We start from the raw sequence: 25,506 nt of genomic DNA, 5'->3' as shown, positions 1-25,506 counted from the left end.
ACATGCCATCAAGTAAGTAGGAAAACACGGCACTTCTGGAATTCTGGTGGTGCACCATTAGGATAACCAAACCCGTCAGTTGCGATGTAGAAATGCTAGGCACTCAGCGTAGTCTGTGTGCTGTTAGTATTCAACATTGCAAAGCATAGGAAGAGCTTTGACATTTATTTATCCATCTGTGAAAAATACTGACGACACATGTACCAGTTTTTTTGCCTACGTGAAAAATACAGACATGTGAATGAGGCCTAAGACATAGCAGCTATTCTAATCACTAGCTCTGAGATAATTGAAAATTTGAGATCAATCATGCCAAGGTTATTACTGGTGAAAATCACCGGATACACAGATTCAGAAATATTTGGATATGACTGAATCTCCATGACTTAGGCTCTGTGTGCCACTATTTTTGATTTAACATGAAACACCTGAGATGCAATTGATGTGTAGACGTTCAGGTTTAATCAAAGGGGTTGAACTTTAACAAAAAAAATCCTGTGAAACGTTTAGGAATTGCAACCATTTTTCTACAAAGCCTCCTCATTTTAGGGGCTCAAACATAATTGGACAAGTTAACTTTACCATAAAGTTCATTGTTAATACTTTGTAGAGAATGCTTTGCAAACAATGACTGTCTGAAGTCTGGAAACCATGGATGATACCAAACTCTGGATTTTCTCCTCTGTGATGCTCTTCCAGGCCTCTTCGATTGTTGCTTGTTTGTTGCCCTTTCTGCCTTACATTTTGTCTCCAAAATGTCAAATTCTGCCCGAGGGGGTTGACGTCTGGTGATGTCCATTGCAGAATATTCCACTTCTTTGCTTTAACTTCTGGGTCATAGTATGTTTTGGGTCACTGGCCATTAGAACTGTGAAGCGCCATTCAATCTCCCTTCCTGCATTGGGTTGAATCTGCAGAGCCCTGTACACTTCAGAATTCATACGGCTGCTTCTGTCTTCAGTCACATCATCAATACACTAACTAGTGACCCAGTGCCAATGGAAGCCATCCACGTTCATGCAGTCACACCACCTCCACCAAGTTTTACAGAAGATGTGTTGTGATTTGGATCATATGCTGCTTCAAGAAGATGGCAAAGTGTTTTCAAGTTGAGAAAAAAAAAAAAAATGTTTGCGGATGTTTGCCCCTTGACATTTAATGACATATGTTAACTTTTTACAAGCTATGGATTAAATAAAAAGACAAAATTTGAATTTTTATGGAAATCACCTGGTGCTGGTTTTTTTTTTTCCTTTTTTTTTCTCTTTGCCTGCATTTTCAAGTGGTTTGAAGCAACATTGAACCTGGCACCCGTAGTCCTTTGATATTCCAGTGAGAGCTGAGTTAATTCCTTTCCCCCTTTCCTCTGTTGATTTATGTTTTCAAGTTGCCCTTTCCTCAGTCCAAAATTTAAATTAATAAATGGCAGTCAATGGGAACAGTGAATGTCAAGATAAGGTCTGCAAGACCAAGCAAAATTTCAATGAGAGCTGCTAGGATTGCTACAGGTGCAAATCAGAACCCTCACTTGACTGCAAAAGACCAGCAGAAAGATTTAGCAGACTCTGGAGACGTTGTACATTGTTCTACTGTGACACCTGCACAAATATGGAAAAATCATCAGAAGACATCCTCCCCTGCTTCCTCACCATACGGGCTCATATCCATCATCGTAAAAAAACAAAAAACAGTTCAATATTGGTCCTGAAAAGTGGGATGAGTGTCATACGATTTTTATCACTCAGCATATAAATGACATCTGATTGACATGAAAATATCCGATTGCAATGCGATTTTAACATGAGCTTTTGAAACGAGTAACTCTGTCGTTTACACATAGTTTTCAAAGAAATATACAAACACTGCGTGCAGAATTATTAGGCAAGTTGTATTTTAGAGGATTATTTTTATTATTGGTCAATAACTACTGTATGTTCTCAATCAACCCAAAAGACTCAAATATCAAATATCTAATATTTTTGGAAGTTGGAGTGTTTTTTTTTTTTAGATTTGGCCATCTTAGGAGGATATCTGATTTTGCAGATAACTATTACTGTGCAGAATTATTAGGCAACTTAATAAAAACCAAATATATTCCCATCTCACTTGTTTATTTTCACCAGGTAAACCAATATAACTTCACAAAATTTAGAAATAAACATTTCTGACATGCAAAAACAAAACCCCCCAAAAATGAGTGCCTAATATAGCCACCTTTCTTTATGATGACACTCAGCAGCTTCCATCCATAGATTCTGTCAGTTGCTTGATCTGTTTACGATGAACATTGTGTACAGCAGCCACCACAGCCTCCCAGACACTGTTCCGAGAGGTGGACTGTTTTCCCTCCCTGTAGATCTCACATTTTATGAGGGACCACAGGTTCTCTATGGGGTTCAGATCAGGTGAACAAAGGGGCCATATCATTATTTTTTCTTCTTTGAGACCTTTATTGGCCAACCACGCTGTGGAGTAGTTGGAGGCATGTGATGGAGCATTGTCCTGCATGAAAATCATGTTCTTCTTGAACGATACCGACTTCTTCCTGAACCACTGCTTGAAGAAGTTGTCTTCCAGACATTGACAGTAGGTCTGGGAGTTGAGCTTCACTCTATCCTCAACCCGAAAAGGTCCCACAAGTTCATCTTTGATGATGCCAGCCCATACCAGTATCCCACCTCCACCTTGCTGGCATCTGAGTCGGAGTGGAGCTCTCTGCCCTTTACTGATACAGCCTCTGGCCCATCCATCTGGCCCATCAAGAGTCACTCATTTAATCAGTCCATAAAACCTTTGAAAAGTCAGTCTTAAGATATTTCTTGGCCCAGTCTTGATGTTTTATCTTATGTTTCTTTTTCAAAGGCGGTCGTTTTTCAGCCTTCCTTACATTGGCCATGTCCCTGAGGATCGGACACCTTGTGCTTTTTGTTACTCCAGTAACGTTGCAGCTCTGAAATATGGCAAAACTGGTGGAAAATGGCATCTTGGCAGCTTCACGCTTGATTTTCTTCAATTCATGGGCAATTATTTTGTGCCTTTTTTTGCCCAACACGCTTCTTGCGACCCTGTTGGCTATTTGCCATGAAACGCTTGATTGTTCAGCGATCACACTTCAAAAGTTTGGCAATTTCAAGACTGCTGCATCCCTCTGCAAGACATGTCACAATTTTGGACTTTTCAGAGCCCGTCAAATCTCTCTTCTGACCCATTTTGCCAAAGGAAAGGAAGTTGCCTAATAATTAAGCACATCTTATATAGGGTTTTGATGTCATAAGACAACACCCCTCCTCATTACAGAGATGCACATCACCTGATTTACTTAATTCGTAGTTGGCTCTCAAGCTTGAACAGCTTGGAGAAGGACAACATGTATAAAAAGTTTCATGTGATCAAAATACAACTTGCCTAATAATTCTGCACACAGTGTATATATACACACTGATATAAATATGTGGGATATATAATCAGTGCTTTGAGTGTGTAGCTTACTGTACATGCATTTTATTACTAAATATATTTTCTGAAAAAAATGGTGTGGGTTCCCCCAAAATCTTATTAATCAGCAGAGGGAAAACAGAAAGCTGGGGGGCTGATATTTATAGCCTGCGAAGGGGATAATACATATTGAGCATCCCAGGCTATTTAGATGAGCTCACAGCCGTATACTAAACCTTTACTAGTGATTAAAATGGGGGATCCCCCAAAAAAACAAAAAAATGACATAGGGTCCTCCTATAATTAATAACCAGTAAAGGCTAGGCAAACAGCTGTTGGTTGATATTAATATGTTAGGAAGGGGCCACGGATATTAGCCCCGAACAAGACTAAAAACATCTTCTCTCAGCTGCCCTAGAAAAAGTGCATCCATAAGATGTGCCAATTCTAGCGCTTAGCCTCGCTCTTCCCACTTGCCCTGTTGCATTGGCAAGTGGGGTGATAGTTGGGGGGATTGATGGCAGCTTTGTTTTGGCTGCTGACATCAAGCCCAGGGGTTAGTAATGTAGCGACGTCTGTAAGATGCCCCTATTAATAACCCCATAGTCAAAGTGTAAAAAATAACATCGAGAGCAAAGTAATTTATTTGAAATAATGACACAGACTCCTTTATTGAATCTAAATTTACCAAAAACACAGTTACCTCAACACCTAATCCACTGAAGCCAATGTCCCCTGTAAAAGAAGAATAATAAAAAAAAAAAAAAAAAATCAATCATATTCCTCACCTGTCCGAAGTGAATGTAATAATCCAATTGGCCAGCGATGCATCTAGCTCTACTACATCTAGATGACAGGCTGAATTGTTGTATGATGTGTGACTATACAGCCTGCCATCCAGCAGAGACACTGAGCTGCACGTTCTTTCTCAGTGGCTCACGGTGACGTGATCAATACTGTATAATGGCCCCACATAGTTCTCCATACAGGATAATGGCCCCACATAGTGCTCCACACAGTATAATAGCCCCACATAGTGCTACATACTGTATAATGGCACGACAGTGCTCCATACAGTATAATGGCCCCACATAGTGCTCCACACAGTATAATGGCCCCACATAGTGGAGAAAGAATAGAATGAGTTATCTGAGATGATGTCAGGCAGGTCTGCTATGATGGTCTCACTGGAGAGTTTCTCTCTTCTATCTGTAATTTTCTTAGCTCCTTTAAGCTGATTTATGCTAACAGACCACATTTAAGTTGCATGTGCAAAGAACAATTAAAAGAAAGAGTCTGCAAAAGCCAAATAATGCAAATTTGTTCACGAAACCTAAGATTGAAATACATGCATTTACCGTAAGTAACAACAACTATAAAATGTAAGAAAGGAGGACAACCACTCCTATCAATAAGAAGTGATCCCATGCCACTAGGCTATGACTTCACTTAATGACTATTGGCAGTCTGACTTCTATGACCCCCATCATTCCCAAGAATAAGACTTGGGCTACACTGCCACTTTTTGCAGCACTATTGACTTTAAATATCGAGCTATACCTGAAGTCCAAAGAAATACATTGAGTTATAGGCAATCGCGTGAATACCAGATGCCGCTCAATAGTTAAAATTAATCAATGGTGCAAACAGAAAGTCACAGTATAGTTCAGGCCAAAGGAGGTCACTGCACTAGTACTGAGCTGAGCCCCCTATAACTTTTCCCTGCACACTTTGACAAAGCTGCACAGCAGTTCCCAATTCAGGCAGGGGCGCTGTGCCTGAGAGGGGGAAAGGGACTACGCACTACACTGATTCCCCTCAATTCTAAGGTTTGGCGGGGTCCCAGGAGTCCGGCCCAATAGCACAAGAATTGTCCAGGTACTGTTCAGATGTATAACGTCTAGGACACCTATTCAAACCTTTAACTTGGCTGCATTGTAAGGAGCTGTACTGCATTTTCTTCAATGCTGTGCTAAATTAAAGAAGGGTATATTAAGGTGTTTCAGATCATCTTACCATTATCTAGTTCAAGACAGAGGTTGTACACAGCAACTGGCCTCTTGCTACGCTGTCTCCGGGACTGTCTAGGTGGGGCGCGAGGAGAAATAGAAGTTGGCTCATTCACAGACTCATCAGGAGGGCTTGAAAAGATCTAAAACCAAGCAAACATGTATTTTATCAGATGTATAAACTGTTTGGTATCACTGCATAATGCTAAATACATACAGTACAGATGCCAGCTGCACCCAGAAATATTACATACCTACAATATGAGTGTTTTTAAATGGGACCAGTCCTCCTGTCTTGTCCGTCTTACTAATACTAAGAAATAAACAATGTTGGAGCATTTCCTAAACACTGCGTTCATCCCAAAAATGTATAACTATAACTATCCTCTTTGCACAAGTCCCTCCAATCCAGCAGTGCTAGCACAGATTGGATAGTACAGAGCATGGAGGGACAGGGCATTTTTATAAAAACTGGTTATTACCGTAATTTATCCAGGAGGATTAACAGAGGAAGACAATGCAGAGATCCAAGAAAGATGCTGCAGAAACGGCTTACTAAAAGATCGTAGATATTCTTACAGTGGTGAAACACCATGTTAGTAGCAATTTCTTCCTAAATATAGAGAAAATCTATAGCTGGATCAGCCTCTCCTTATTACATCCATTGTCAGCATCAGGTACAAAGTATGTTATAGACAGGGCGGGTGGTCTGTTCTGTAAAGTATTCTATACATCAAGTCTGAAGCAGGCAGGGTTTTTGTTGTTTAAAGGGAACTTAAAGAGTAACTTTCATTTTACTTTTTATTTACTAAATCAATAATAGAAACTTTGCAATATATCTCATGAGAGAAATCTGCTTCTGACTCCGCCAGAACTAATCAGTAATTTTCAAAATTTTCAATATTTTCAATTCACGGGTAAAATCTGAGAAAGGAGATGACTGTTGGTGCTGATAAGATTCTATGTACAAGTGAGGGAGGAGCTAGAGGCAGAGCTCCTCCCACCTCCCCACCCACGTACATAGGATCTCATCAGCACCAACAGTCAAGTGAGGGAGGAGCTAGAGGCAGAGCTCCTCCCACCTCCCCACCCACCCAGGTACATAGGATCTCATCAGCACCAACAGTCAAGTGAGGGAGGAGCTAGAGGCAGAGCTCCTCCCACCTCCCCACCCAGGTACATAGGATCTCATCAGCACCAACAGTCAAGTGAGGGAGGAGCTAGAGGCAGAGCTCCTCCCACCTACCCGCCCACCCAGGTACATAGGATCTCATCAGCACCAACTGCCTTCTCCTTTCTCAGCAATATAACAATCTGTCTTCCCCAAACACGGATTTTACCCGTGATTTTAGCATTTTGAAAATGACTGATCAGTTCTGGTGGAGACAAACAGATTTTTCTGATAAGATATATTACAAAATTGCTTGTTTTCATGTGTACTATCGATTTATTAAATAAAAACAATGATCACTCTTTAGATATTTAGTGTACTGTAGCTTGCATTTTAATGGAGCGGTCCTAATCAGTGATTGACAATAATTCTTGTATGCACAGACCAGGGAGGCTGTCCATCAGCGATTAGCACCACCCCCTTGACTGCCAAGTTACAAATGATCTAAGATTTCATTAATTAAAATATAAATTACGCTAAATCTTTTCTCACTATTCCGTATTATCAATCTGGTTGGCTTTCCTACTCTATAATATACTACCCATAGATTACACAGCATTTCCTAGATTACATGTTCTTTTAAAATATACACTGCAGCATATTGGTGTAATGACAGTGTGTACAGCTCTAACCCAGCTCCTCATTGGTGGGTGATACAAACACACGTAGCTAAAAAACATAAAAAAATCTACGGTGTGTTGATGTTGTCTCTCATGAGACTAAAGCAAGACCGACCTAAATCCTAGTCACCACGTTGTACAAAATCTAGAACAGCTGATTTACTCCATAGGAATCTGCTACACAAAGCAAATCAAAGACCTTTGACAACGGTGTTTTGAATAAGACACGTTAACATGGAACCAGCTTGTAAGATTGGGTTCAAAATCTTTCTACCATGTAATGGGTATATCTTCAGGAGCACACCGCTCCCCTACCTCACTGATTCTTGTTTGCTGGAGGTGATGCGCTCCTGAATGAATGATAGTTTGGGATGGCGGAGATACTGGTCTGAGCTGGGCACTCCAGTGCTGAAAGTAGAGGCAGCTGTGCCTCTACAGCATCAGAGCTATGGGTGCGACTACAACTGGACCCATGTAGGAGAGGGGTCCATTGACACCACCACCTATTAGCTGAATGTGCATCAGAGGACGCAAATTCAGCTGAAATGTATTGCAGAACACAGAACTGCTGGCTCCCTGCACAGCAATACACACCGCAAACCAATCTGTACAACAGGAAGCCACGCTTCGTGAGTACTTGCTGCCGCTAATAACAGTGAGAGCAGGAGCAGCGGATGGGAGTATTCATCTGCCGCTCCTGCGCTGTAAATAATTTTGAAAAACCCGGCGTGGTTTCCCCCTATTTTTGATAACCAGCCAGACAAAACTCACAGCTGAGAGCTGCAACACAAAGGCTGGTTATCAAGAATAGCCCATGCCAGGTTTTCTTTTAAATTATTTTTTATTTACAGCGCAGGAGCGGCAGATGAATACTCCCACCACTCCTGCTCTGGCTGTTATTAGCGACAGCAGGTGTCAGATGATGGGAGCAGTTGTCCCATCAGCTGACACCAATGACAGGATGTAAACTTTATACCTCTAATCACAGCTGAGCGCTCATGCTGTCTTCTGACAGCGCGGGAACTGCGGCTCTCTGACCGGTGGGGATGAGTTCACTGCCGATCAGAAGCGGTGTTTGCTGCGCTGTCATGCACATAACAGGGCAGCAAACACTGCATGTTCAGGCCCCCCGTTCAAGTGAATGGGGTCTGGGTTCTGCTCTTGTATTCGAACCCAAACCTTTTGTAACTGTTTGGTCGAACCCGCACATCCAGGTGTCTGCCCATCTCTATCTATGGTCAGTTCACATGGTACCTCCAGTGGCAAACTGAACTCTAATGATATTTACAGAGTCATCAAAAACTGTTCTGGAGATGACAGTGGTGAGAAATTCACTGCTCTCTTTCAAGTATATCACAAGTGTAAAAGTAACTTTGGTGCATTATGTATCCAACAAAACTGGATACAAACAATCTACTTCCATTTTTCTGTGATCACTATTTGTAGATGTTTTTGGATTTCTACTACGTAGTTCATGACGGCACCGCACCATTGTCATGGCCAGCTATCTTTAGCGGTAGCCTGGTAAAAGAGACCAGGGCAGGGTTTGTCAACTCCAGTCCTCCAGACTCACCAACATGTTTTCAGGATTTCCTTAGTATTGCATAGGTGATGGAATTAAAGCTTGAGCAGGTGAAGACATTATCACCTGTGCAATACTAAGGATATCCTGAAAACATGACCTGTTGGTGGCTCTTAAGCATTGTAGTTGAGAAACGCTGTTCTAGAGGATCTCCACAGCAGAATTGCTCGAGTAGATGAAACTTTGAAGACCAGTAGAATGCTGTAGGTCTGGTCAAAAATGAAATTTGGCACTTTTGCCTGGGTTAGAGACATAATAACAATATGTTTTGTAGCAGCCCTTTCGCCTCTTCTCCCTTGTACCAAGCCATAAAGAATGGCAGCCTATTTCTAAAATAACATAACAGAAAACAAAATTACTTTTCAAAAGTTTCCATTTTCATATATTATTTCCTAAAATGAAGCACTTGAACACTACTAGAGCATGCATACTATGAATTATTTTTTGGCAGCCACATCTGAGACTTGCAGCGCTACACTGGATTAACACTTTTCTCTAAAAGAGCTTGTGGCATGTAAGATTTGTGGTCTGTAGAGAGCGGAGGAAGTACTTTACCAGGAGGCATCAAAAGTTAGCGACAAAAACACATCCATTAGTAACCACACAACATCATAACGATACTCAGGCTGTGTGTTTGTCACACTAGAAAATTGCACACACAAAAAAAGAAAGGTCAAAAGGCAACCTCCGGCAATAAGTCTAATCGGGGTATGTGAATATAAACCCATGTCTTAATGCAGATATGGCAAACAACTGGCATGATGCCAACATGCCCGCCCCCCAATCATGAAATTTTCACCTTTAAAAACAAAAATGTCTATGAAAAAATTACACATTTCCAACCAAGCTTATCATGCCAAGTAGAGATCATGTAAGGTGAGTAAGCGTTTCATCATGAATGACTGTATTCAGGAAGAGGGGGTGCACTTTTGGCCTTTTATTATCCCCGTGTGTGTCTACTGACTGCATACCTATGTGAATCATAACTGCTTACTTATTCATTCATGCGTAGCACACACATCCACTAACCTTGGATTATTATTCTGTTTTGTATGAAAGAATGTGAAAATACTGTTTTCCTTTATGATCTCTCCACACATAAAAACATTTTTTGTTGTTGCAAGTAATGAGTCTGCTTTCATACTGCCGCCATTGAATATCACTGAAAAAAACCTTCTCCTTCTACTCATTTTATTCTGGTTTTAGCTTTTACTGTAAACAACCTATACTGTTTCCCTGTGGAATGGTGGTGCTTAAAAAAAAGAAGAAAAAAAAAAGTGTGTGGCAAGTTTTTAGCAATAGTTAGGGGAGTGTATTTTACATTGCCAAAGTGTCCAAATTTAGTAAACCAGACCTCACCGTCACATCTATGTATGCTTGTGGTAGTTCAACTCACATCGCGGTATACAGAGGTAAAAAATAGGAACACTGTCTCTTTAAATCTTCGGTTCGTTTATTGTTATGCGGCATAAACCAACAAGAAAAATAAATGCCACCTTTTCTGGCTAAAACAGAAGACACATAAACCCCAAAACACTGCAACACAGTCCATACTTCTGCGAGTGGCAACCCACTCTGAAAAAATACAGGTTCAGACTCTTCAGGACACCAAACCATTGGAGAATACTCTCCAGTCTAGCGGACCCAGACTGCCTCTAGAGCCCAGTTATTTAAACCCCAGATCAAGTGACTCTTTCCATCATGCAACTAACCACATGATCATGACATCACACAGGTCCTGGCAGCTCTGCAGGTGGAGATAAAGTGGACATTTTCCCTCCCTCCCACTCTATGAATGTCCACATGAAACCAGCCCATTATACAACTTTAACTTAACCCTCACAACACATAGCATGCTGGAGGAAAATACTCTGGTTTCACATCACTGATGCCATTAAGCACAATGACACATATCTCCCCTCTATTACCTTACCAGTGACTTTGCCACATATTCCTCCCCCCTTAGCCCAAAGCCAGGGGTTTTGGCACTTTCACTCGCTAAGCAGGGGAGCCAGGACAGGGCATCTGCGTTTCCATGCAACTTTCTTGGCCAATGCTCGATGTGAAAAGTGAAATCTTGGAGGCCCAAGAACCATCTAGTTACCCGAGCATTTTTACCCTTCTTTTCCCTCAACCACCTCAGAGGGGCATGGTTAAACCTACGGCCTAACAGGTAATATTTAATTTCATTTTATGGCTAAACAGTCCTTCTCAAGGATTACATTGTTTATCTCACATGAAGAAAGCTTCTGGGTCAGATACAGGATGGGATGCTCCTCCCCATTCACTTCTTGAGACAGCACAGCTCCCAAGCGGACTTCTGATGCATCTGTCTCGACCACCAACTCCTTGCTGAACTCTGGTGTGACTAGAACCGGATGTTTACACAGAGCCTGCTTCAGCTCCTGGAAAGTCATTTCAGTCTCAGCAGACTATTTAATTAACAATGATCTTGTGCCTTGAAGGAGGTCTGTCAATGTTGCGGCAATCATGGCGAACCTTGGGATAAACCGGCGGTAATAATCAAGTGGTTCTAGCCATTTCTGGATTGCCTCAATCTTGTTCATCTGGGGCTTGATTTCACTCCTCCCGACGACATAGCCTAGGTATTGTATTTGGCCTCTTCTTTCCCTATGGTACTTTTCTGGGTGTTTTTGGTGAACCCCGCATTCCTCAACGCATCCAGGACTGTCTGTACCTTTGCTAGATGACTACCCCAGTGAGGGCTGAAGACCACAATGTCATCCAGGTAGGCTGCAATATACTTTTATGCGGAGCCAAAACCCGATCCAACGCCCTCTGAAAGGTTGCCGGGGCCCCCTGCAGTCCAAAGGGCATTCTGGTGTATTGGAAACAGCTGTTGAGATGGCAGTCTTTTCCTCGGCACTCTGGGACATGGGAATCTACCAGTAGTCCGCCAGGTCGAGGGTTGTAATGTACCTTGCAGTTTCCAGTCTCTCAATGAGTTCATTCACACGAAACATCGGATATGCATCACATTTGGAGACCTCATTCAGATTGCAGTAATCATTGCAAAATTGCCACTCACCGTCCGTTTTCGTCACAAAGATGATGGGATTTGACCATCCACTTTCCGACTCCTCAATCACCCCAAGGTCTAACATCCTCTTCACCTCATTGGCTATTATCTTCCGATGTGCTTCGGGAATTCTATAGGGCATGAGGTTCACCCTTATGTGTGGCTGTCAACACGTCATGCTAGACCACCTGCGTATGCCCTGGCAACCCCGAGAACAGGTCACGGTTTTGCTGAAACAGTTCCAAACACTGTTGTCTCTGGGCCGGCATTAGAGTTTCTGCAAGGATGACATCGTCCACTGTGGTTTTGCGGTTGGCTCCCAGGCAAGGGGTTTCCAGGGACTCCCGATCTCGCCATGGCTTCAGCAAGTTCACATGGTATATTTGGTGCGGCTTCCTTCGGCCTGGCTGGTGTACCTTGTGATTCACCTCGCTCAGTTTTTCCACCAACTCATGGGCCTTGGCTAGGAACTTGCTCTCCACTGTGGGGATAAGTACTAGCACATGGCCCCTGGACTTGAACTGTCTCACTCTCGCTAAACGGTTATACACCCTTGCCTGTGCCACCTGTGCCTGTAGAAGATGCTCTTCATGATGGGCATTACTTTCGCCATCCTCTCCTGTAACATGCTCTATGACGCTCTGGTGTGTCGTGACCTCAGCTTCCCAGGTTTCCTTGGCGATGTCCAGGAGCCCTCGCGGATGCTGACCATACAAGAGCTTGAACGGCGAGAAGCCAGTAGAGGCTTGTGCAACTTCTCTGAGTGAGAGCAGCAGGAATGGAAGCAGATAGGTCATTGAAAAGTATGGTCCAGACTGGGACTTCTTGAGCATCACCTTCAAGGTCTTATTGTAGCTCTCTACTTGGCCATTTATCTGCGGATGGTAGACTGAGGTTCGCAACTGGGCAATCTGAAGGACCTTACACAACTCCCTCATTACCTTGCTCATGAAAGGGGTTCCCTGGTCTATCAAAATCTTCATCGGCAGACCCGTGCATGCAAAAATATGAACAAGTTCCAGGGCGATACTCTTGGCCCAGGAGTTTCTTAGTGGTACTGCTTCAGGGTACTGGGTCGAATAGTCTATAACCACTAAGATGTATTTGTGCCCTTGTGCAGACTTAACTAGAGGACCCACTAGATCCATGGCAATCTTCTCAAATGGGACCTCTATCACATGTAACAGAACTAGGGGACTTTGGAAGTGAGTAGAGGGAGCGGTCATCTGGCAGGTGGGGCAAGACCTACACACTGGCCAATAGAACCTCTGCATTATTCTCTACTGTGTTTTCTCCACCCCCAGATGTCCCCCTAAAACATGCGAATGGGCCATGTCTAAAACCTTCCATTAGTAGGGACCTGAAACCAACAGCTTCTCCACTATCTCCCCTCCCTTCATTTTGGTCACCCGATACAGTTACTCAATATTAACTGGAAAGTGTGGGTACCTGGTATCCGTACCCAGCTCTTGAGCAACCCCATCTATCACACACATATTTTCAAATGCCCCTTTAGGATAAGGTCCCGCATTTGAGCAGAGCCAATTTTTTCACCAGAAACCCTCAGATCAGGAACCTCGGCCTCACTGACCACAGTCTCTTCCTCCTCATCCGCCAGCACACACAAGGGGAACTCCTCCATCTCTTGCTGTAACGGGGATTGATCAGGGTTGAGTAGAGTTCTGTCCGAGTCAGTTATCAACCTTGCCTTTCCCCACAAGTCCCAAAACAGGCTGAAGTCCCGCTTGAGTATCACAGGGTGTAGAAAGTCTCTCACAACCCAGACCTCATGGGAGTCAGTTCCATAGTTTGTTTTTACATACACTCTGGCAGTGGGGTAGTTATTGGCAGACACCACATGTTTTCCTGGGATCAACCTGGTGGGGGAGTGTGGCTCTTTCAGGGTCAAACTCACTAAGTACAATTGTCCTGACACCAGCACCCCATTTATAGTCACAGGACATGATTGCGGCCTATCTCCGGGCTGATAGTCCACACTGCAAGCAGAATAACGATAAAACGAGCAGTGCCTGCCTAGGCTGCAACCCATCTGCTCAGAAGACAAAAGGACAATGGGCCGCTATGTGTCCAGGACAGTGACAACGCCAGCAGATCACATCTTTACGAGCAGTCTCTTGCAAGCCTTCAATGGCTCCTTGGGGCCTCAGACTTTCCCCAGTGGTGGCTCTGCTACCCTTTTTTGGGACTCGGGCTCCCGCTGGGTACCCCAGTATAGAGATGCACCACTCCTGGCATCCTTACAGACCTCGTGACCACCTGGTACCTTTCTACTAGGCCTACCAGGTCATCCACATTTCAGGGATCCCCCTGGGAAACCCATGTCTGTACCGGCATTGGAAAGGAGGGGATAAATCTATCCATCATCTAGGCTGGAGAACTCCAGATGCAACTATTTATGCACCAGATGAAGCAAGTCGAACATTTGGGAGTGAGGAGGTTTATCCCCACAATACACTCAATGATGAACCCTTTGTGCTTGCACACACAGTCACCCCTGAGCATGCCAGTATCTCACGTTTGGCATATTCCTGGGCATCTTGTAAGGCCAGGTCATAATAAAACTTCTGGGGCTCGTCAGTTAGATCGGGGGCCAGCACTTTCATCCATTGGTCTGGCAGCAGCCTCCCTCGCTCTGCTGCCCGCTCAAAAACAGTCAGAATAGCCTCTATATTATAACCAGGGGTCATTTTCTGCATCACCCGTCCTAACGCCTTCCGAACCGACTTGGCAAGCAACTCAATCTGCTGATGCTGCGGCGGGCATTGCGGCCAGCCACCTTTGGAATCCCCGCCCCGCACTGTGTTATGCATTATGCACAGTGCGGGGCGGGGATTCCAAAGGTGGCTGGCCGCAATGCCCGCGCAGGCGCAGTCTGCAAGCCTGGCTGGGACGTCAGACGGCCAGAGCTTACTGCGTCTGCGCAGCACAGCAATACACTGCGCAGGCGCCGGTTTTGAAACGTACACAGCGCTGAGGGGGCGGCGCCGAAAGTGCAAAAAGAGTTGAGTGACGGCAGAGGAGCGGTTAGAGCTGGGGAGTGAGGACCCGCCTCCCTGGCTAGAGACAGGAATTGTGGCCAAGTATAAAAACGCTTTATTTGGGGTATATTTGAACCTAAAACTAAAAGAGCCACCTTGTTACAATGCAGCATTACTGCTGCACAAGGTGGCTCTTTTAGTTTATAACGGCTGGAGGGGGGTGACAGTGGCCCTTTAAGACAAAATAACTACATTTTTACCACCAAAATTTTGTGTTAGCCCCAGATTTTACATTTTCACACAAAAAGTGGGTAAAATGACACCAGTATTTGTCCCACGATTCCTACTGAACGTGGCAATACCTCATATGTGGCTGTACAGTACTACTTAGCCATAAGGAGAGACTCGGGAGGAACGGAGCGCTATTTGCCTACCCAAGTGCATGGGTCTGTGCACATGTCAGTCTGTTTCCACGGACCGTGTGTCCGTGGGCAAAACACGCTGACATATCCATTTTAATGTCAGCATGGGCCACAAAACGTCCCGAACATGTGCATATACATAACACACATGGATGTCATCCATGTGACACGCATCGGAGCCGGGGAAGAAGTGTTACAGTAAGCGCTGTTCCCCGACACCGCACTTTTGTGCAGGCGTACTTAACTACCCTGTTGAGGGCAGAGCAAAGTACTGCAGTGTGCGGGTGCTGGGAAAGGCCACAGAGGCCCAGCGCCTGCACACTGCAGGACTTTATACACTGCCCTCAAAAGGGCACATAAGTACGCCTGCGCAGGAGCACGATGCTGGGGAGCCTGTGAAGCAAGCAGGAGGGCAGCATTGCAAGAAGATGGGAGGCGCCGGACCAAGACCAGTGACACCCATCGGACTGGTCCACCCTGCAGGGGAGTATAATAAAAGTTATTTTTCTTCTCTTGCAGGTCGGATCGGGGCAGATATACAGCATTATAGAATGCTGTATATCAGCCCTGAAAGGCGGTGGCGGTAACTCGTATTGGCAAACCTGGTGACAGGTTCGCTTTAAGTGATACATTGCTGGAATCAGGGTCTCTGCTCCTACATGATGCTACTCCATTTAAAAGTCATTAATGATAGAAAGCTGTGGAATCACTTTGCCCAATTCGACAATGGGCTGACTGATTCTTAACGACTATATCCAAAAACCAATTAAAAAAGGAGAAAAGAAAGCCAATAAATGCGCACAAAGTTTTGTCCAAAAGAACTAATTCTTACCTGTCCTGTTTTTGCATTAAGTGATCAAGGCTTTTTTTTTTTTAAAGTCCTATGAAATTGATTGTGTGTGCCTAAGAATGAGATCTACTGCATGTACAGTAGAGGACACGTGTACAGAAATAAAACCAGTAAAATAGTTCAGAAACCAGCTTGTAGATTCAGAAGTGCAGAAATTAACCATACGAATATCTAGGCGATTGTATATTATGTTAATGCAAATTATAGCTGTTTATGTAATATAAAACTTCACACGTAAGCGCGCATATCCTGTTGTGTCTCACTACTAGGAAACCATACATTGAAAATATTTATCACCTGAGTTCAAAGAATCTGCCTGCTAAGCTGTTATTTTCTTTGCTGCAAGTGTCTGCACCTCGGCTGGGAAGGCGCTTGCTTCCTCGTGGAGCCACACTGCCCTCTTATGTGAGGTATTCAGCCAGGACAGCCTCAAACTCCAGCTCAGACTTCTAAAATCAACATATTTTCAGTCTGTCAGCTGGTTCCCAGTAAGAAACGAGCAGCTTTCCACTTCCATACAGATTGGAGATCAAACATACATGTATAAAACTTGTAATAAGAAGCAGCTGCCATCATTTCAATTCTTCTGAAGCCCATGCAGTCATATTGGATCCTGTGTGCAGCACCATATAAAACCCACAAGACAGACTGTAACTTGCCATATATCACATTTTGACAAACCTAGACTATAAACGTGTATTATTTTTCCTACATTTTCCAATATTCTTTCTATATTCCTATTTACTCATTTTATAGGATGTGTGTAGATGGGATCATTGCTCAGATCTGCACAGCCCCTATTAACAGATGTAGCCAACAGAGTTTGGGTCCCTCATCACCAGGAGCCCCATGGAAGACAAATGGCTCATCACAAGGGTTTGACCGCGAATGCTATGAACACTCATTGCAGACATTGCTGTGCAAGTCTACCATGCACAGGACTGTCTCTACACAAAGGGTATAACCTCTAGGTATTTGGATTACAGGAACTCAGAACAAAGGGGGCTTTTTCTAACAATACATACAGTTAGGGCCAGAAATATTTGGACAGTGACACAAGTTTTGTTATTTTAGCTGTTTACAAAAACATGTTCAGAAATACAATTATATATATAATATGGGCTGAAAGTGCACACTCCCAGCTGCAATATGATAGTTTCCACATCCAAATCGGAGAAAGGGTTTAGGAATCATAGCTCTGTAATGCATAGCGTCCTCTTTTTCAAGGGACCAAAAGTAATTGGACAATGGACTCTAAGGGCTGCAATTAACTCTGAAGGCGTCTCCCTCGTTAACCTGTAATCAATGAAGTAGTTAAAAGGTCAGGGGTGGATTCCAGGTGTGTGGTTTTGCATTTGGAAGCTGTTGCTGTGAGCAGACAACATGCGGTCAAAGGAACGCTCAATTGAGGTGAAGCAGAACATCCTGAGACTGAAAAAAAAGAAAAAATCCATCAGAGAGATAGCAGACATGCTTGGAGTAGCAAAATCAACAGTTGGGTACATTCTGAGAAAAAAGGAATTGACTGGTGAGCTTGGGAACTCAAAAAGGCCTGGGCGTCCACGGATGACAACAGTGGTGGATGATCGCCGCATACTTAATTTGGTGAAGAAGAACCCGTTCACAACATCAACTGAAGTCAAGAACACTCTCAGTGAAGTAGGTGTATCTGTCTCTAAGTCAACAGTAAAGAGAAGACTCCATGACAGTAAATACAAAGGGTTCACATCTAGATGCAAACCATTCATCAATACCAAAAATAGACAGGCCAGAGTTAAATTTGCAGAAAAACACCTCAAGAAGCCAGCTCAGTTCTGGAAAAGTATTCTATGGACAGATGAGACAAAGATCAACCTGTACCAGAATGATGGGAAGAAAAAAGTTTGGAGAAGAAAGGGAACGGCACATGATCCAAGGCACACCACATCCTCTGTAAAACATGGTGGAGGCAACGTGATGGCATGGGCATGCATGGCTTTCAATGGCACTGGGTCACTTGTGTTTATTGATGACATAAGAGCAGACAAGAGTAGCCGGATGAATTCTGAAGTGTACCGGGAGAACCTTTCAGCCCAGATTCAGCCAAATGCTGCAAAGTTGATTGGACGGCGCTTCATAATACAGATGGACAATGACCCCAAGCATACAGCCAAAGCTACCCAGGAGTTCATGAGTGCCAAAAAGTGGAACATTCTGCAATGGCCAAGTCAATCTCCAGATCTAAACCCAATTGAGCATGCATTTCACTTGCTCAAATCCAGAATTAAGACGGAAAGACCCACAAACAAGCAAGACCTGAAGGCTGCGGCTGTAAAGGCCTGGCAAAGCATTAAGAAGGAGGAAACCCAGCGTTTGGTGATGTCCATGGGTTCCAGACTTAAGGCAGTGATTGCCTCCAAAGGATTTGCAACAAAATATTGAAAATAAAAATATTTTGTTTGGGTTATGTTTATTTGTCCAATTACTTTTGACCTCCTAAAATGTGGAGTGTTTGTAAAGAAATGTGTACAATTCCTACATTTTCTATCAGATATTTTTGTTCAACCCTTCAAATTAAACGTTACAATCTGCACTTGAATTCTGTTGTAGAGGTTTCATTTCAAATCCAATGTGGTGGCATGCAGAGCCCAACTTGCGAAAATTGTGTCACTGTCCAAATATTTCTGGCCCTAACTGTAGGTGTCAACCATGACACCTCAGCTTGGGGAGTCTGATCTTCCAAGAGCAAAGGTTCTGTCACATGAAGCGACGCTGCAGCGATATAGACAACGATGCCGATCGCTGCACGTCGCTGTGTGGTCGCTGGAGAGCTGTCACACAGACAGCTCTCCAGCGACCAACGATGCCGAAGTCCCCAGGTAACCAGGGTAAACATCGGGTTACTAAGCGCAGGGCCGCGCTTAGTAACCCGATGTTTATCCTGGTTACCAGTGTAAATGTAAAAAAAAAAAAACACATACTCACATTCCGGTGTCTGTCACGTCCCCCGGCGTCCGCTTCCCTGCACTTCTCCTGCATCCTGTGTAAGCGCCGGCCGTAAAGCAGAGCGGTGACGTCACCGCTGTGCTCTGCTTTACGGCCAGCCGGCGCTGACACAGGATGCAGGAGGAGTGCAGGGAAGCGGACGCCGGGGGACGTGACAGACACCGGAATGTAAGTATGTAGTGGTTTTTTTTTTTTTTACATTTACAATGGTAACCAGGGTAAATATCGGGTTACTAAGCGAAGGTACCTTAAGCAGATGGAAGCTGAATATTTCCTATTTACTGTATGTAGGAGGGTGGGGGAGGCACAAAGTATTTAAAGTGCAAGGTGCTCGCCCCTCAATTAGCTCGCGGTCCTGTCATAAAACAGCAGTTTTAATATTCCAATCTAGGCTGTCCTGAAAATACGAGCCCAGAACCAAGTGTATAAAAAGCCGACTTTCACAATCAAAGGTGATCATATGTGGGGGGCAACTGCGGTTGGTTATAAATTGATAATTCATTTCTCCTTCCCTCAAGGAAACAATCACTTTAGACGGAAACGTTTAGGTATTTGTTATTTCTCGCTTTTTATTTTATAACTGGTTTGCGTATTTGTATGTCGTTTTATTCATTTTTTTCTCTTTTTATATATTTAGCTTTTCTTTTTAGCACTGTATTTTATTATATTAAAGCTTAAAATGTTAATAAGTTTGGTCTTTGCGTGATCTAAAGAATCCATAGTGTTTTAGAGAGTGGGTGAACTTTTAGATTGTCATACATTAGCATATTTAAGGGACTCATCACCCCATTGGTTTGATGAGTGGTGGCAGCGTGTTGTGTAGCCGGGGTGTGTGGACTGTGTTTGGTGTGATTTACATACACTTTGCAGGTTATAACAAAGATTGAGTGAGGGGATATAAAATTAACCCTTGCAGGCGCTCCCACATTTGGGAACGGTGTACGTGACACTGCTATTGTTTCATTTGTTTGGGAATGCTTGGTTTACATTAATGGGAATATATGTCACAACCAGAAGTGCTCTTCACCTACTGATATAGAGGTAATCTGCAGGTAAAAAGGGTTTAAATCATACCTGACTGTGCTACTAGAGTAGCAGCTACAGGGAGAAAATTATATTTCATTCTTCCTGCAGCTGCCCGTTTCCTATCCTAGGAGTGGTGCAGGGAGCAGAAATAGCCACTGCTCCGTATACTATGTGAGCACTGTAATCACTCACGGGAACATTGATTGACAGCTTATCAGGGAGTGGTAACAGTGCACTCATTGTGTAGTTAGTGTCTATTTCAGCCCTCTCCACTGCCAAGAGGACTGGAAGCACGCGTCGGTAGGGTGAATAATATTTCAATTTCTCCCTGCAGCTGCTGCTCTAGTAAGGCAGCCAGGCATGATTTAAGGGCTATTTACCTGTACATTAACCATTATAAACTTTGTTTCTGGAGCTGACAGCTTTCCTTTAAGTACTGTTCTGCATACTGACATGATTAGAGGATCAATCCATGGTACACAACTCCTAGTGGGCTTTGGCCAACTCACCAAATCTATAAAAGAAACATGGCAATAACCCTAAGCAACTCTTCTGCAACATAACCCATTTTTATTTTAATGATGAAACGTTAAAGCTATATCAAAAACATTGCAACAGTGGAAGAGAGATACTTTCCCTTGGGCTCTTACCCTTCTTTTTGGCCCCGTAAGTGAGGACATAGCTGGATTTTACACTTGGAAAGCATAGTAACAGAAGGTGTCTGGACACTGGATTAACTGTAGTACAATATTATTACCCAAGTAGGTAAAGTACATTACCGTTCAAAAGTTTAGGATCACTTAGAAATTTCCTCATTTTTGAAAGAAAAGCACAGTTTTTTCCAATGAAGCTAATATTAAATGATTCAGAAATACACTTTATACATTGTTAATAAGGTAAATTTTGGAAGTGCATTTGAAAAGCAAGGTTGATTGCTGTTGAGGGGAACTAGAAAAAAAAAAAATCTATAAATCTTCAGCATAGCGAGTGTGAGCGAGCTGAGCGTGGCCTGAGCGCAAGTGTGGATGGCGGTAAGTGTGACTTGTGATTCAGTGAAGAGGTATTTGGAAAGCCTTTAACAAATACCTGTGTGAATTGGTGTGAGTTGCTGAATTGGGAGTAGCTATATTCATAAGGGGTTAACTTAGGGTGGGGGCTCATAGTTAAGGGTTTATAAGGGGCAGCTGTTTGGGGCTCAAGTCCTTTTTGGAAGTGCATTTGAACAGCAAGGTTGATTGCTGTTGAGGGGAACTAGAAAAAAAAAATCTATAAATCTTCAGCATAGCGAGTGTGAGCGAGCTGAGCGTGGCCTGAGCGTAAGTGTGAACGGCGGTAAGTGTGACTTGTGATTCAGTGACTTTGGAGTCAGGGAGTTTCTAAGGGAGGAATTACTGAATTGCTGTCTGTTTTGTATTAATACTTTGTATTTATTTTTTATTTTTTTATTTAACTTTTCTGTCTGGTGCAATCCCCATTAGGAAATGTGCTCCACGATTGTTAATGCCATCCAGTGCACATCTTGCCACATGTATGCAGTCCTTGAGCAGCCGATCGAGGGTGCATACTGCTGTGCGAGATGTGAGCACGTTGTGCATTTGGAAACCCAGATTCTGACTCTAAATGTGCAGCTGGCAACACTGAGATCCATTGACAATATGGAGAGGAGTCTTCTGCTCACGGAGCAGACGCTCAATGGGACACATGAGGGGGGGATGGTAGGATGGAGCTGCAGGACGGTGAAGTAGCAAGCTGGGTGACAGTTAGGAAGCGGGGTAGAGGGAAGAGTGCCAGGGAGGCTAGTCCTGATCTGGCACACCCCAATAAGTTTGCTAAGTTGGCAGATGAGGGGGGTGCCAGTACAGGGGTAGCACTGCTGCAGCCAGGCATGTCCTCTGAAAGCCGGGGGAGTGACTGCTCCAGTAAGGAGGGAAATAGGAGAGCAGGGCAGGCCAGACAGGTGCTGGTAGTGGGGGACTCAATTATTAGGGGAACAGATAGGGCATTCTGTCACAAAGACAGGGATCGTCGAACGGTGTGCTGCCTACCTGGCGCTCGAGTCCGACACATCGCTGATCGGGTGGACAGATTACTGGGAGGGGCTGGTCAGGACCCAGCGGTCATGGTGCACATTGGCACCAATGACAAAGTTAGAGGTAGGTGGAAGGTCCTTAAAGATGATTTCAGGGAATTAGGCTGCAAGCTGAAAGCAAGGACCTCCAACGTGGTATTCTCCGAAATACTCCCTGTACCACGTGCCACGCCAGAGAGGCAACGGGAGATTAGGGAGGTTAATAAGTGGCTCAAGAATTGGTGTAGGAAGGAGGGGTTTGGGTTCCTGCAGAACTGGGCCGACTTCTCAGTTGGCTACAGGTTCTACGCTAGGGACGGGCTGCACCTCAATGGGGAGGGTGCAGCTGTGCTGGGGGAGAAAATGGCTAGAAGGTTGGAGGAGTGTTTAAACTAGGGATTGGGGGGGAGGGTATTCAATTTATAGGAGGGGAAGATAGTGCAGACAGAGACCTGGGCACAAATAGGGAAGTTGGGGGTGGCGGTGGCATGGGGGTGGGGTTAGAACAGTTAATAATTTAAGAAAGAGTAGAGGTACAGAGAGGATCATCAAGTGCATGTATACTAATGCCAGAAGCCTCGCCAACAAAATGGATGAATTAGAACTAATGTTGTTGGAGCATAAATATGACATGGTGGGGATATCTCAAACTTGGCTGGATGAGAGCCATGACCGGGCTGTTAACTTGCAGGGCTATAGTCTGTTCAGAAATGACCGTACAGATAAGTGAGGGGGTGGGGTGTGTCTATATGTAAAATCGTCCTTAAAACCCATCCGGCGTGATAATATAGGTGAATTTAATGAACATGTAGAATCCCTGTGGGTGGAGATAAGGGGGGGGGGGGGGGGGGGAATAATAAATTACTGATAGGGGTTTGTTATAAGTCTCCAAAATTAACGGAAGCAATGGAAAATATCCTCGTAAAGCAAATAGATGAAGCTGCGACTCAAGGAGAAGTCATTATTATGGGGGACTTCAACTACCCTGAAATAGATTGGGGAACAGAAACCTGCAGTTCCAGCAAAGGTAATCGGTTTTTGACAACTGTGAGAGACAATTACCTTTCACAGCTGGTTCAGGACCCAACAAGAAGGGGGGCACTGCTAGACCTAATATTAACCAACAGGCCAGACCGCATATCAAATATAAGGGTTGGGGGTTACTTGGGAAATAGCGATCACAAAATAATAAGTTTTCATGTATCCTTTAATAAGATGTGTAGTAGAGGGGTTACAAGGACACTAAACTTCAAGAGGGCAAATTTCCAACGGATGAGAGAGGATCTTGGTGCAATTAAATGGGACGATATCCTGAGACACAAAAATACACAAAGAAAATGGGAGACATTTATTAGCATCCTGGATAGGACCTGTGCACAGTATATACCGTATGGGAATAAACATACTAGAAATAGGAGGAAACCAATATGGCTAAATAGAGCTGTAAGGGGCGCAATAAGTGACAAAAAGAAAGCATTTAGAGAATTAAAAGAAGTAGGTAGTGAGGAGGCATTAAATAAATACAAAAAATTAAATAAATTCTGTAAAAAGCAAATCAAGGCAGCAAAGATTGAGACAGAGAGACTCATTGCCAGAGAGAGTAAAAAGAATCCCAAAATATTCTTCAACTACATAAATAGTAAGAAACTAAAAAATGATAGTGTTGGCCCCCTTAAAAATAGTCTGGGTGAAATGGTGGATGAGGAAAAAGCCAATATGCTAAATGACTTTTTTTCATCAGTATTTACACAAGAAAATCCCATGACAGACAAAATGACTAGTGATAAAAATTCCCAATTAAATGTCACCTGCTTAATCCAGCAGGAAGTGCGGCGGCGTCTAAAAATCACTAAAATTGACAAATCTCCGGGCCCGGATGGGATACACCCTCGAGTACTGCAGGAATTAAGTACAGTCATTGATAGACCATTATTTTTAATCTTTAAAGACTCCATAATAACAGGGTCTGTACCACAGGACTGGCGTATAGCAAATGTGGTGCCAATATTCAAAAAGGGAACAAAAACTGAACTCAGAAACTATAGGCCAGTAAGCTTAACCTCTACTACCTCTACTGTGGGTAAAATCCTGGAGGGCATTCTATGGGATGATATATTGGAGTATCTGAAGAGGAATAACCTCATGACCCAGTATCAGCATGGGTTTACTAGGGACCATTCATGTCAGACTAATTTGATCAGTTTCTATGAAGAGATAAGTTCCGGACTGGACCAAAGGAACCCAGTAGATGTAGTGTATATGGACTTTTCAAAAGCTTTTGATACGGTGCCACACAAAAGGTTGATACATAAAATGAGAATAATGGGGATAGGGGAAAATATGTGTAAGTGGGTTGAGAGCTGGCTCAGGGATAGGAAACAAAGGGTGGTTATTAATGGAGCACACTCGGACTGGGTAGCGGTTAGCAGTGGGGTACCACAGGGGTCAGTATTGGGCCCTCTTCTTTTTAACATATTTATTAATGACTTTGTAGGGGGCATACAGAGTAGAATTTCAATATTTGCAGATGACACTAAACTCTGCAGGGTAATCAATACAGAAGAGGACAATTTTATATTACAGGATGATTTATGTAAACTAGAAGCTTGGGCTAATAAATGGCAAATGAGCTTTAATAGGGATAAATGTAAGGTCATGCACTTGGGTAGAAGTAATAAGATGTATAATTATGTGCTTAATTCTAAAACTCTGGGCAAAACCGTCAATGAAAAAGACCTGGGTGTATGGGTGGATGACAAACTCATATTTAGTGGCCAGTGTCAGGCAGCTGCTACAAAGGCAAATAAAATAATGGGATGCATTAAAAGAGGCATAGATGCTCATGAGGAGAACATAATTTTACCTCTATACAAGTCACTTGTTCGACCACACTTAGAATACTGTGCACAGTTCTGGTTTCCGGTGTATAAGAAAGACATAGCTGAACAGGAGCGGGTGCAGAGAAGAGCGACCAAGGTTATTAGAGGACTGGGGGATCTGCAATACCAAGATAGGTTATTACACTTGGGGCTATTTAGTTTGGAAAAACGAAGACTAAGGGGTGATCTTATTTTAATGTATAAATATATGAGGGGACAGTACAAAGACCTTTCTGATGATCTTTTTAATCATAGACCTGAAACAGGGACAAGGGGGCATCCTCTACGTTTGGAGGAAAAAAGGTTTAAGCATAATAACAGACGTGGATTCTTTACTGTAAGAGCAGTGAGACTATGGAACTCTCTGCCGTATGATGTTGTAATGAGTGATTCATTACTTAAATTTAAGAGGGGACTGGA

At 43.5% G+C, this 25,506-nt stretch overlaps 1 protein-coding gene across 1 annotated transcript in view; it reads right to left on the bottom strand.

Moving 5' to 3' along the window:
- The window catches only part of ARHGAP10 (Rho GTPase activating protein 10), a 392,295-nt gene that overhangs the window by 111,587 nt on the left and 255,202 nt on the right, over nt 1–25,506 (bottom strand). Inside the window, exon 19 of the mRNA XM_069744044.1 lies at nt 5,452–5,587. Coding sequence (XP_069600145.1) covers nt 5,452–5,587 — 136 coding nt within the window. The remainder of the gene's footprint in view (nt 1–5,451; nt 5,588–25,506) is intronic.

The sequence above is a fragment of the Ranitomeya imitator genome, chromosome 1 (genome assembly GCF_032444005.1).
Source record: "Ranitomeya imitator isolate aRanImi1 chromosome 1, aRanImi1.pri, whole genome shotgun sequence".
Classification (NCBI taxonomy): Eukaryota; Metazoa; Chordata; class Amphibia; order Anura; family Dendrobatidae; genus Ranitomeya; species Ranitomeya imitator.
This window is presented reverse-complemented; position numbering and strand designations above follow the sequence as displayed.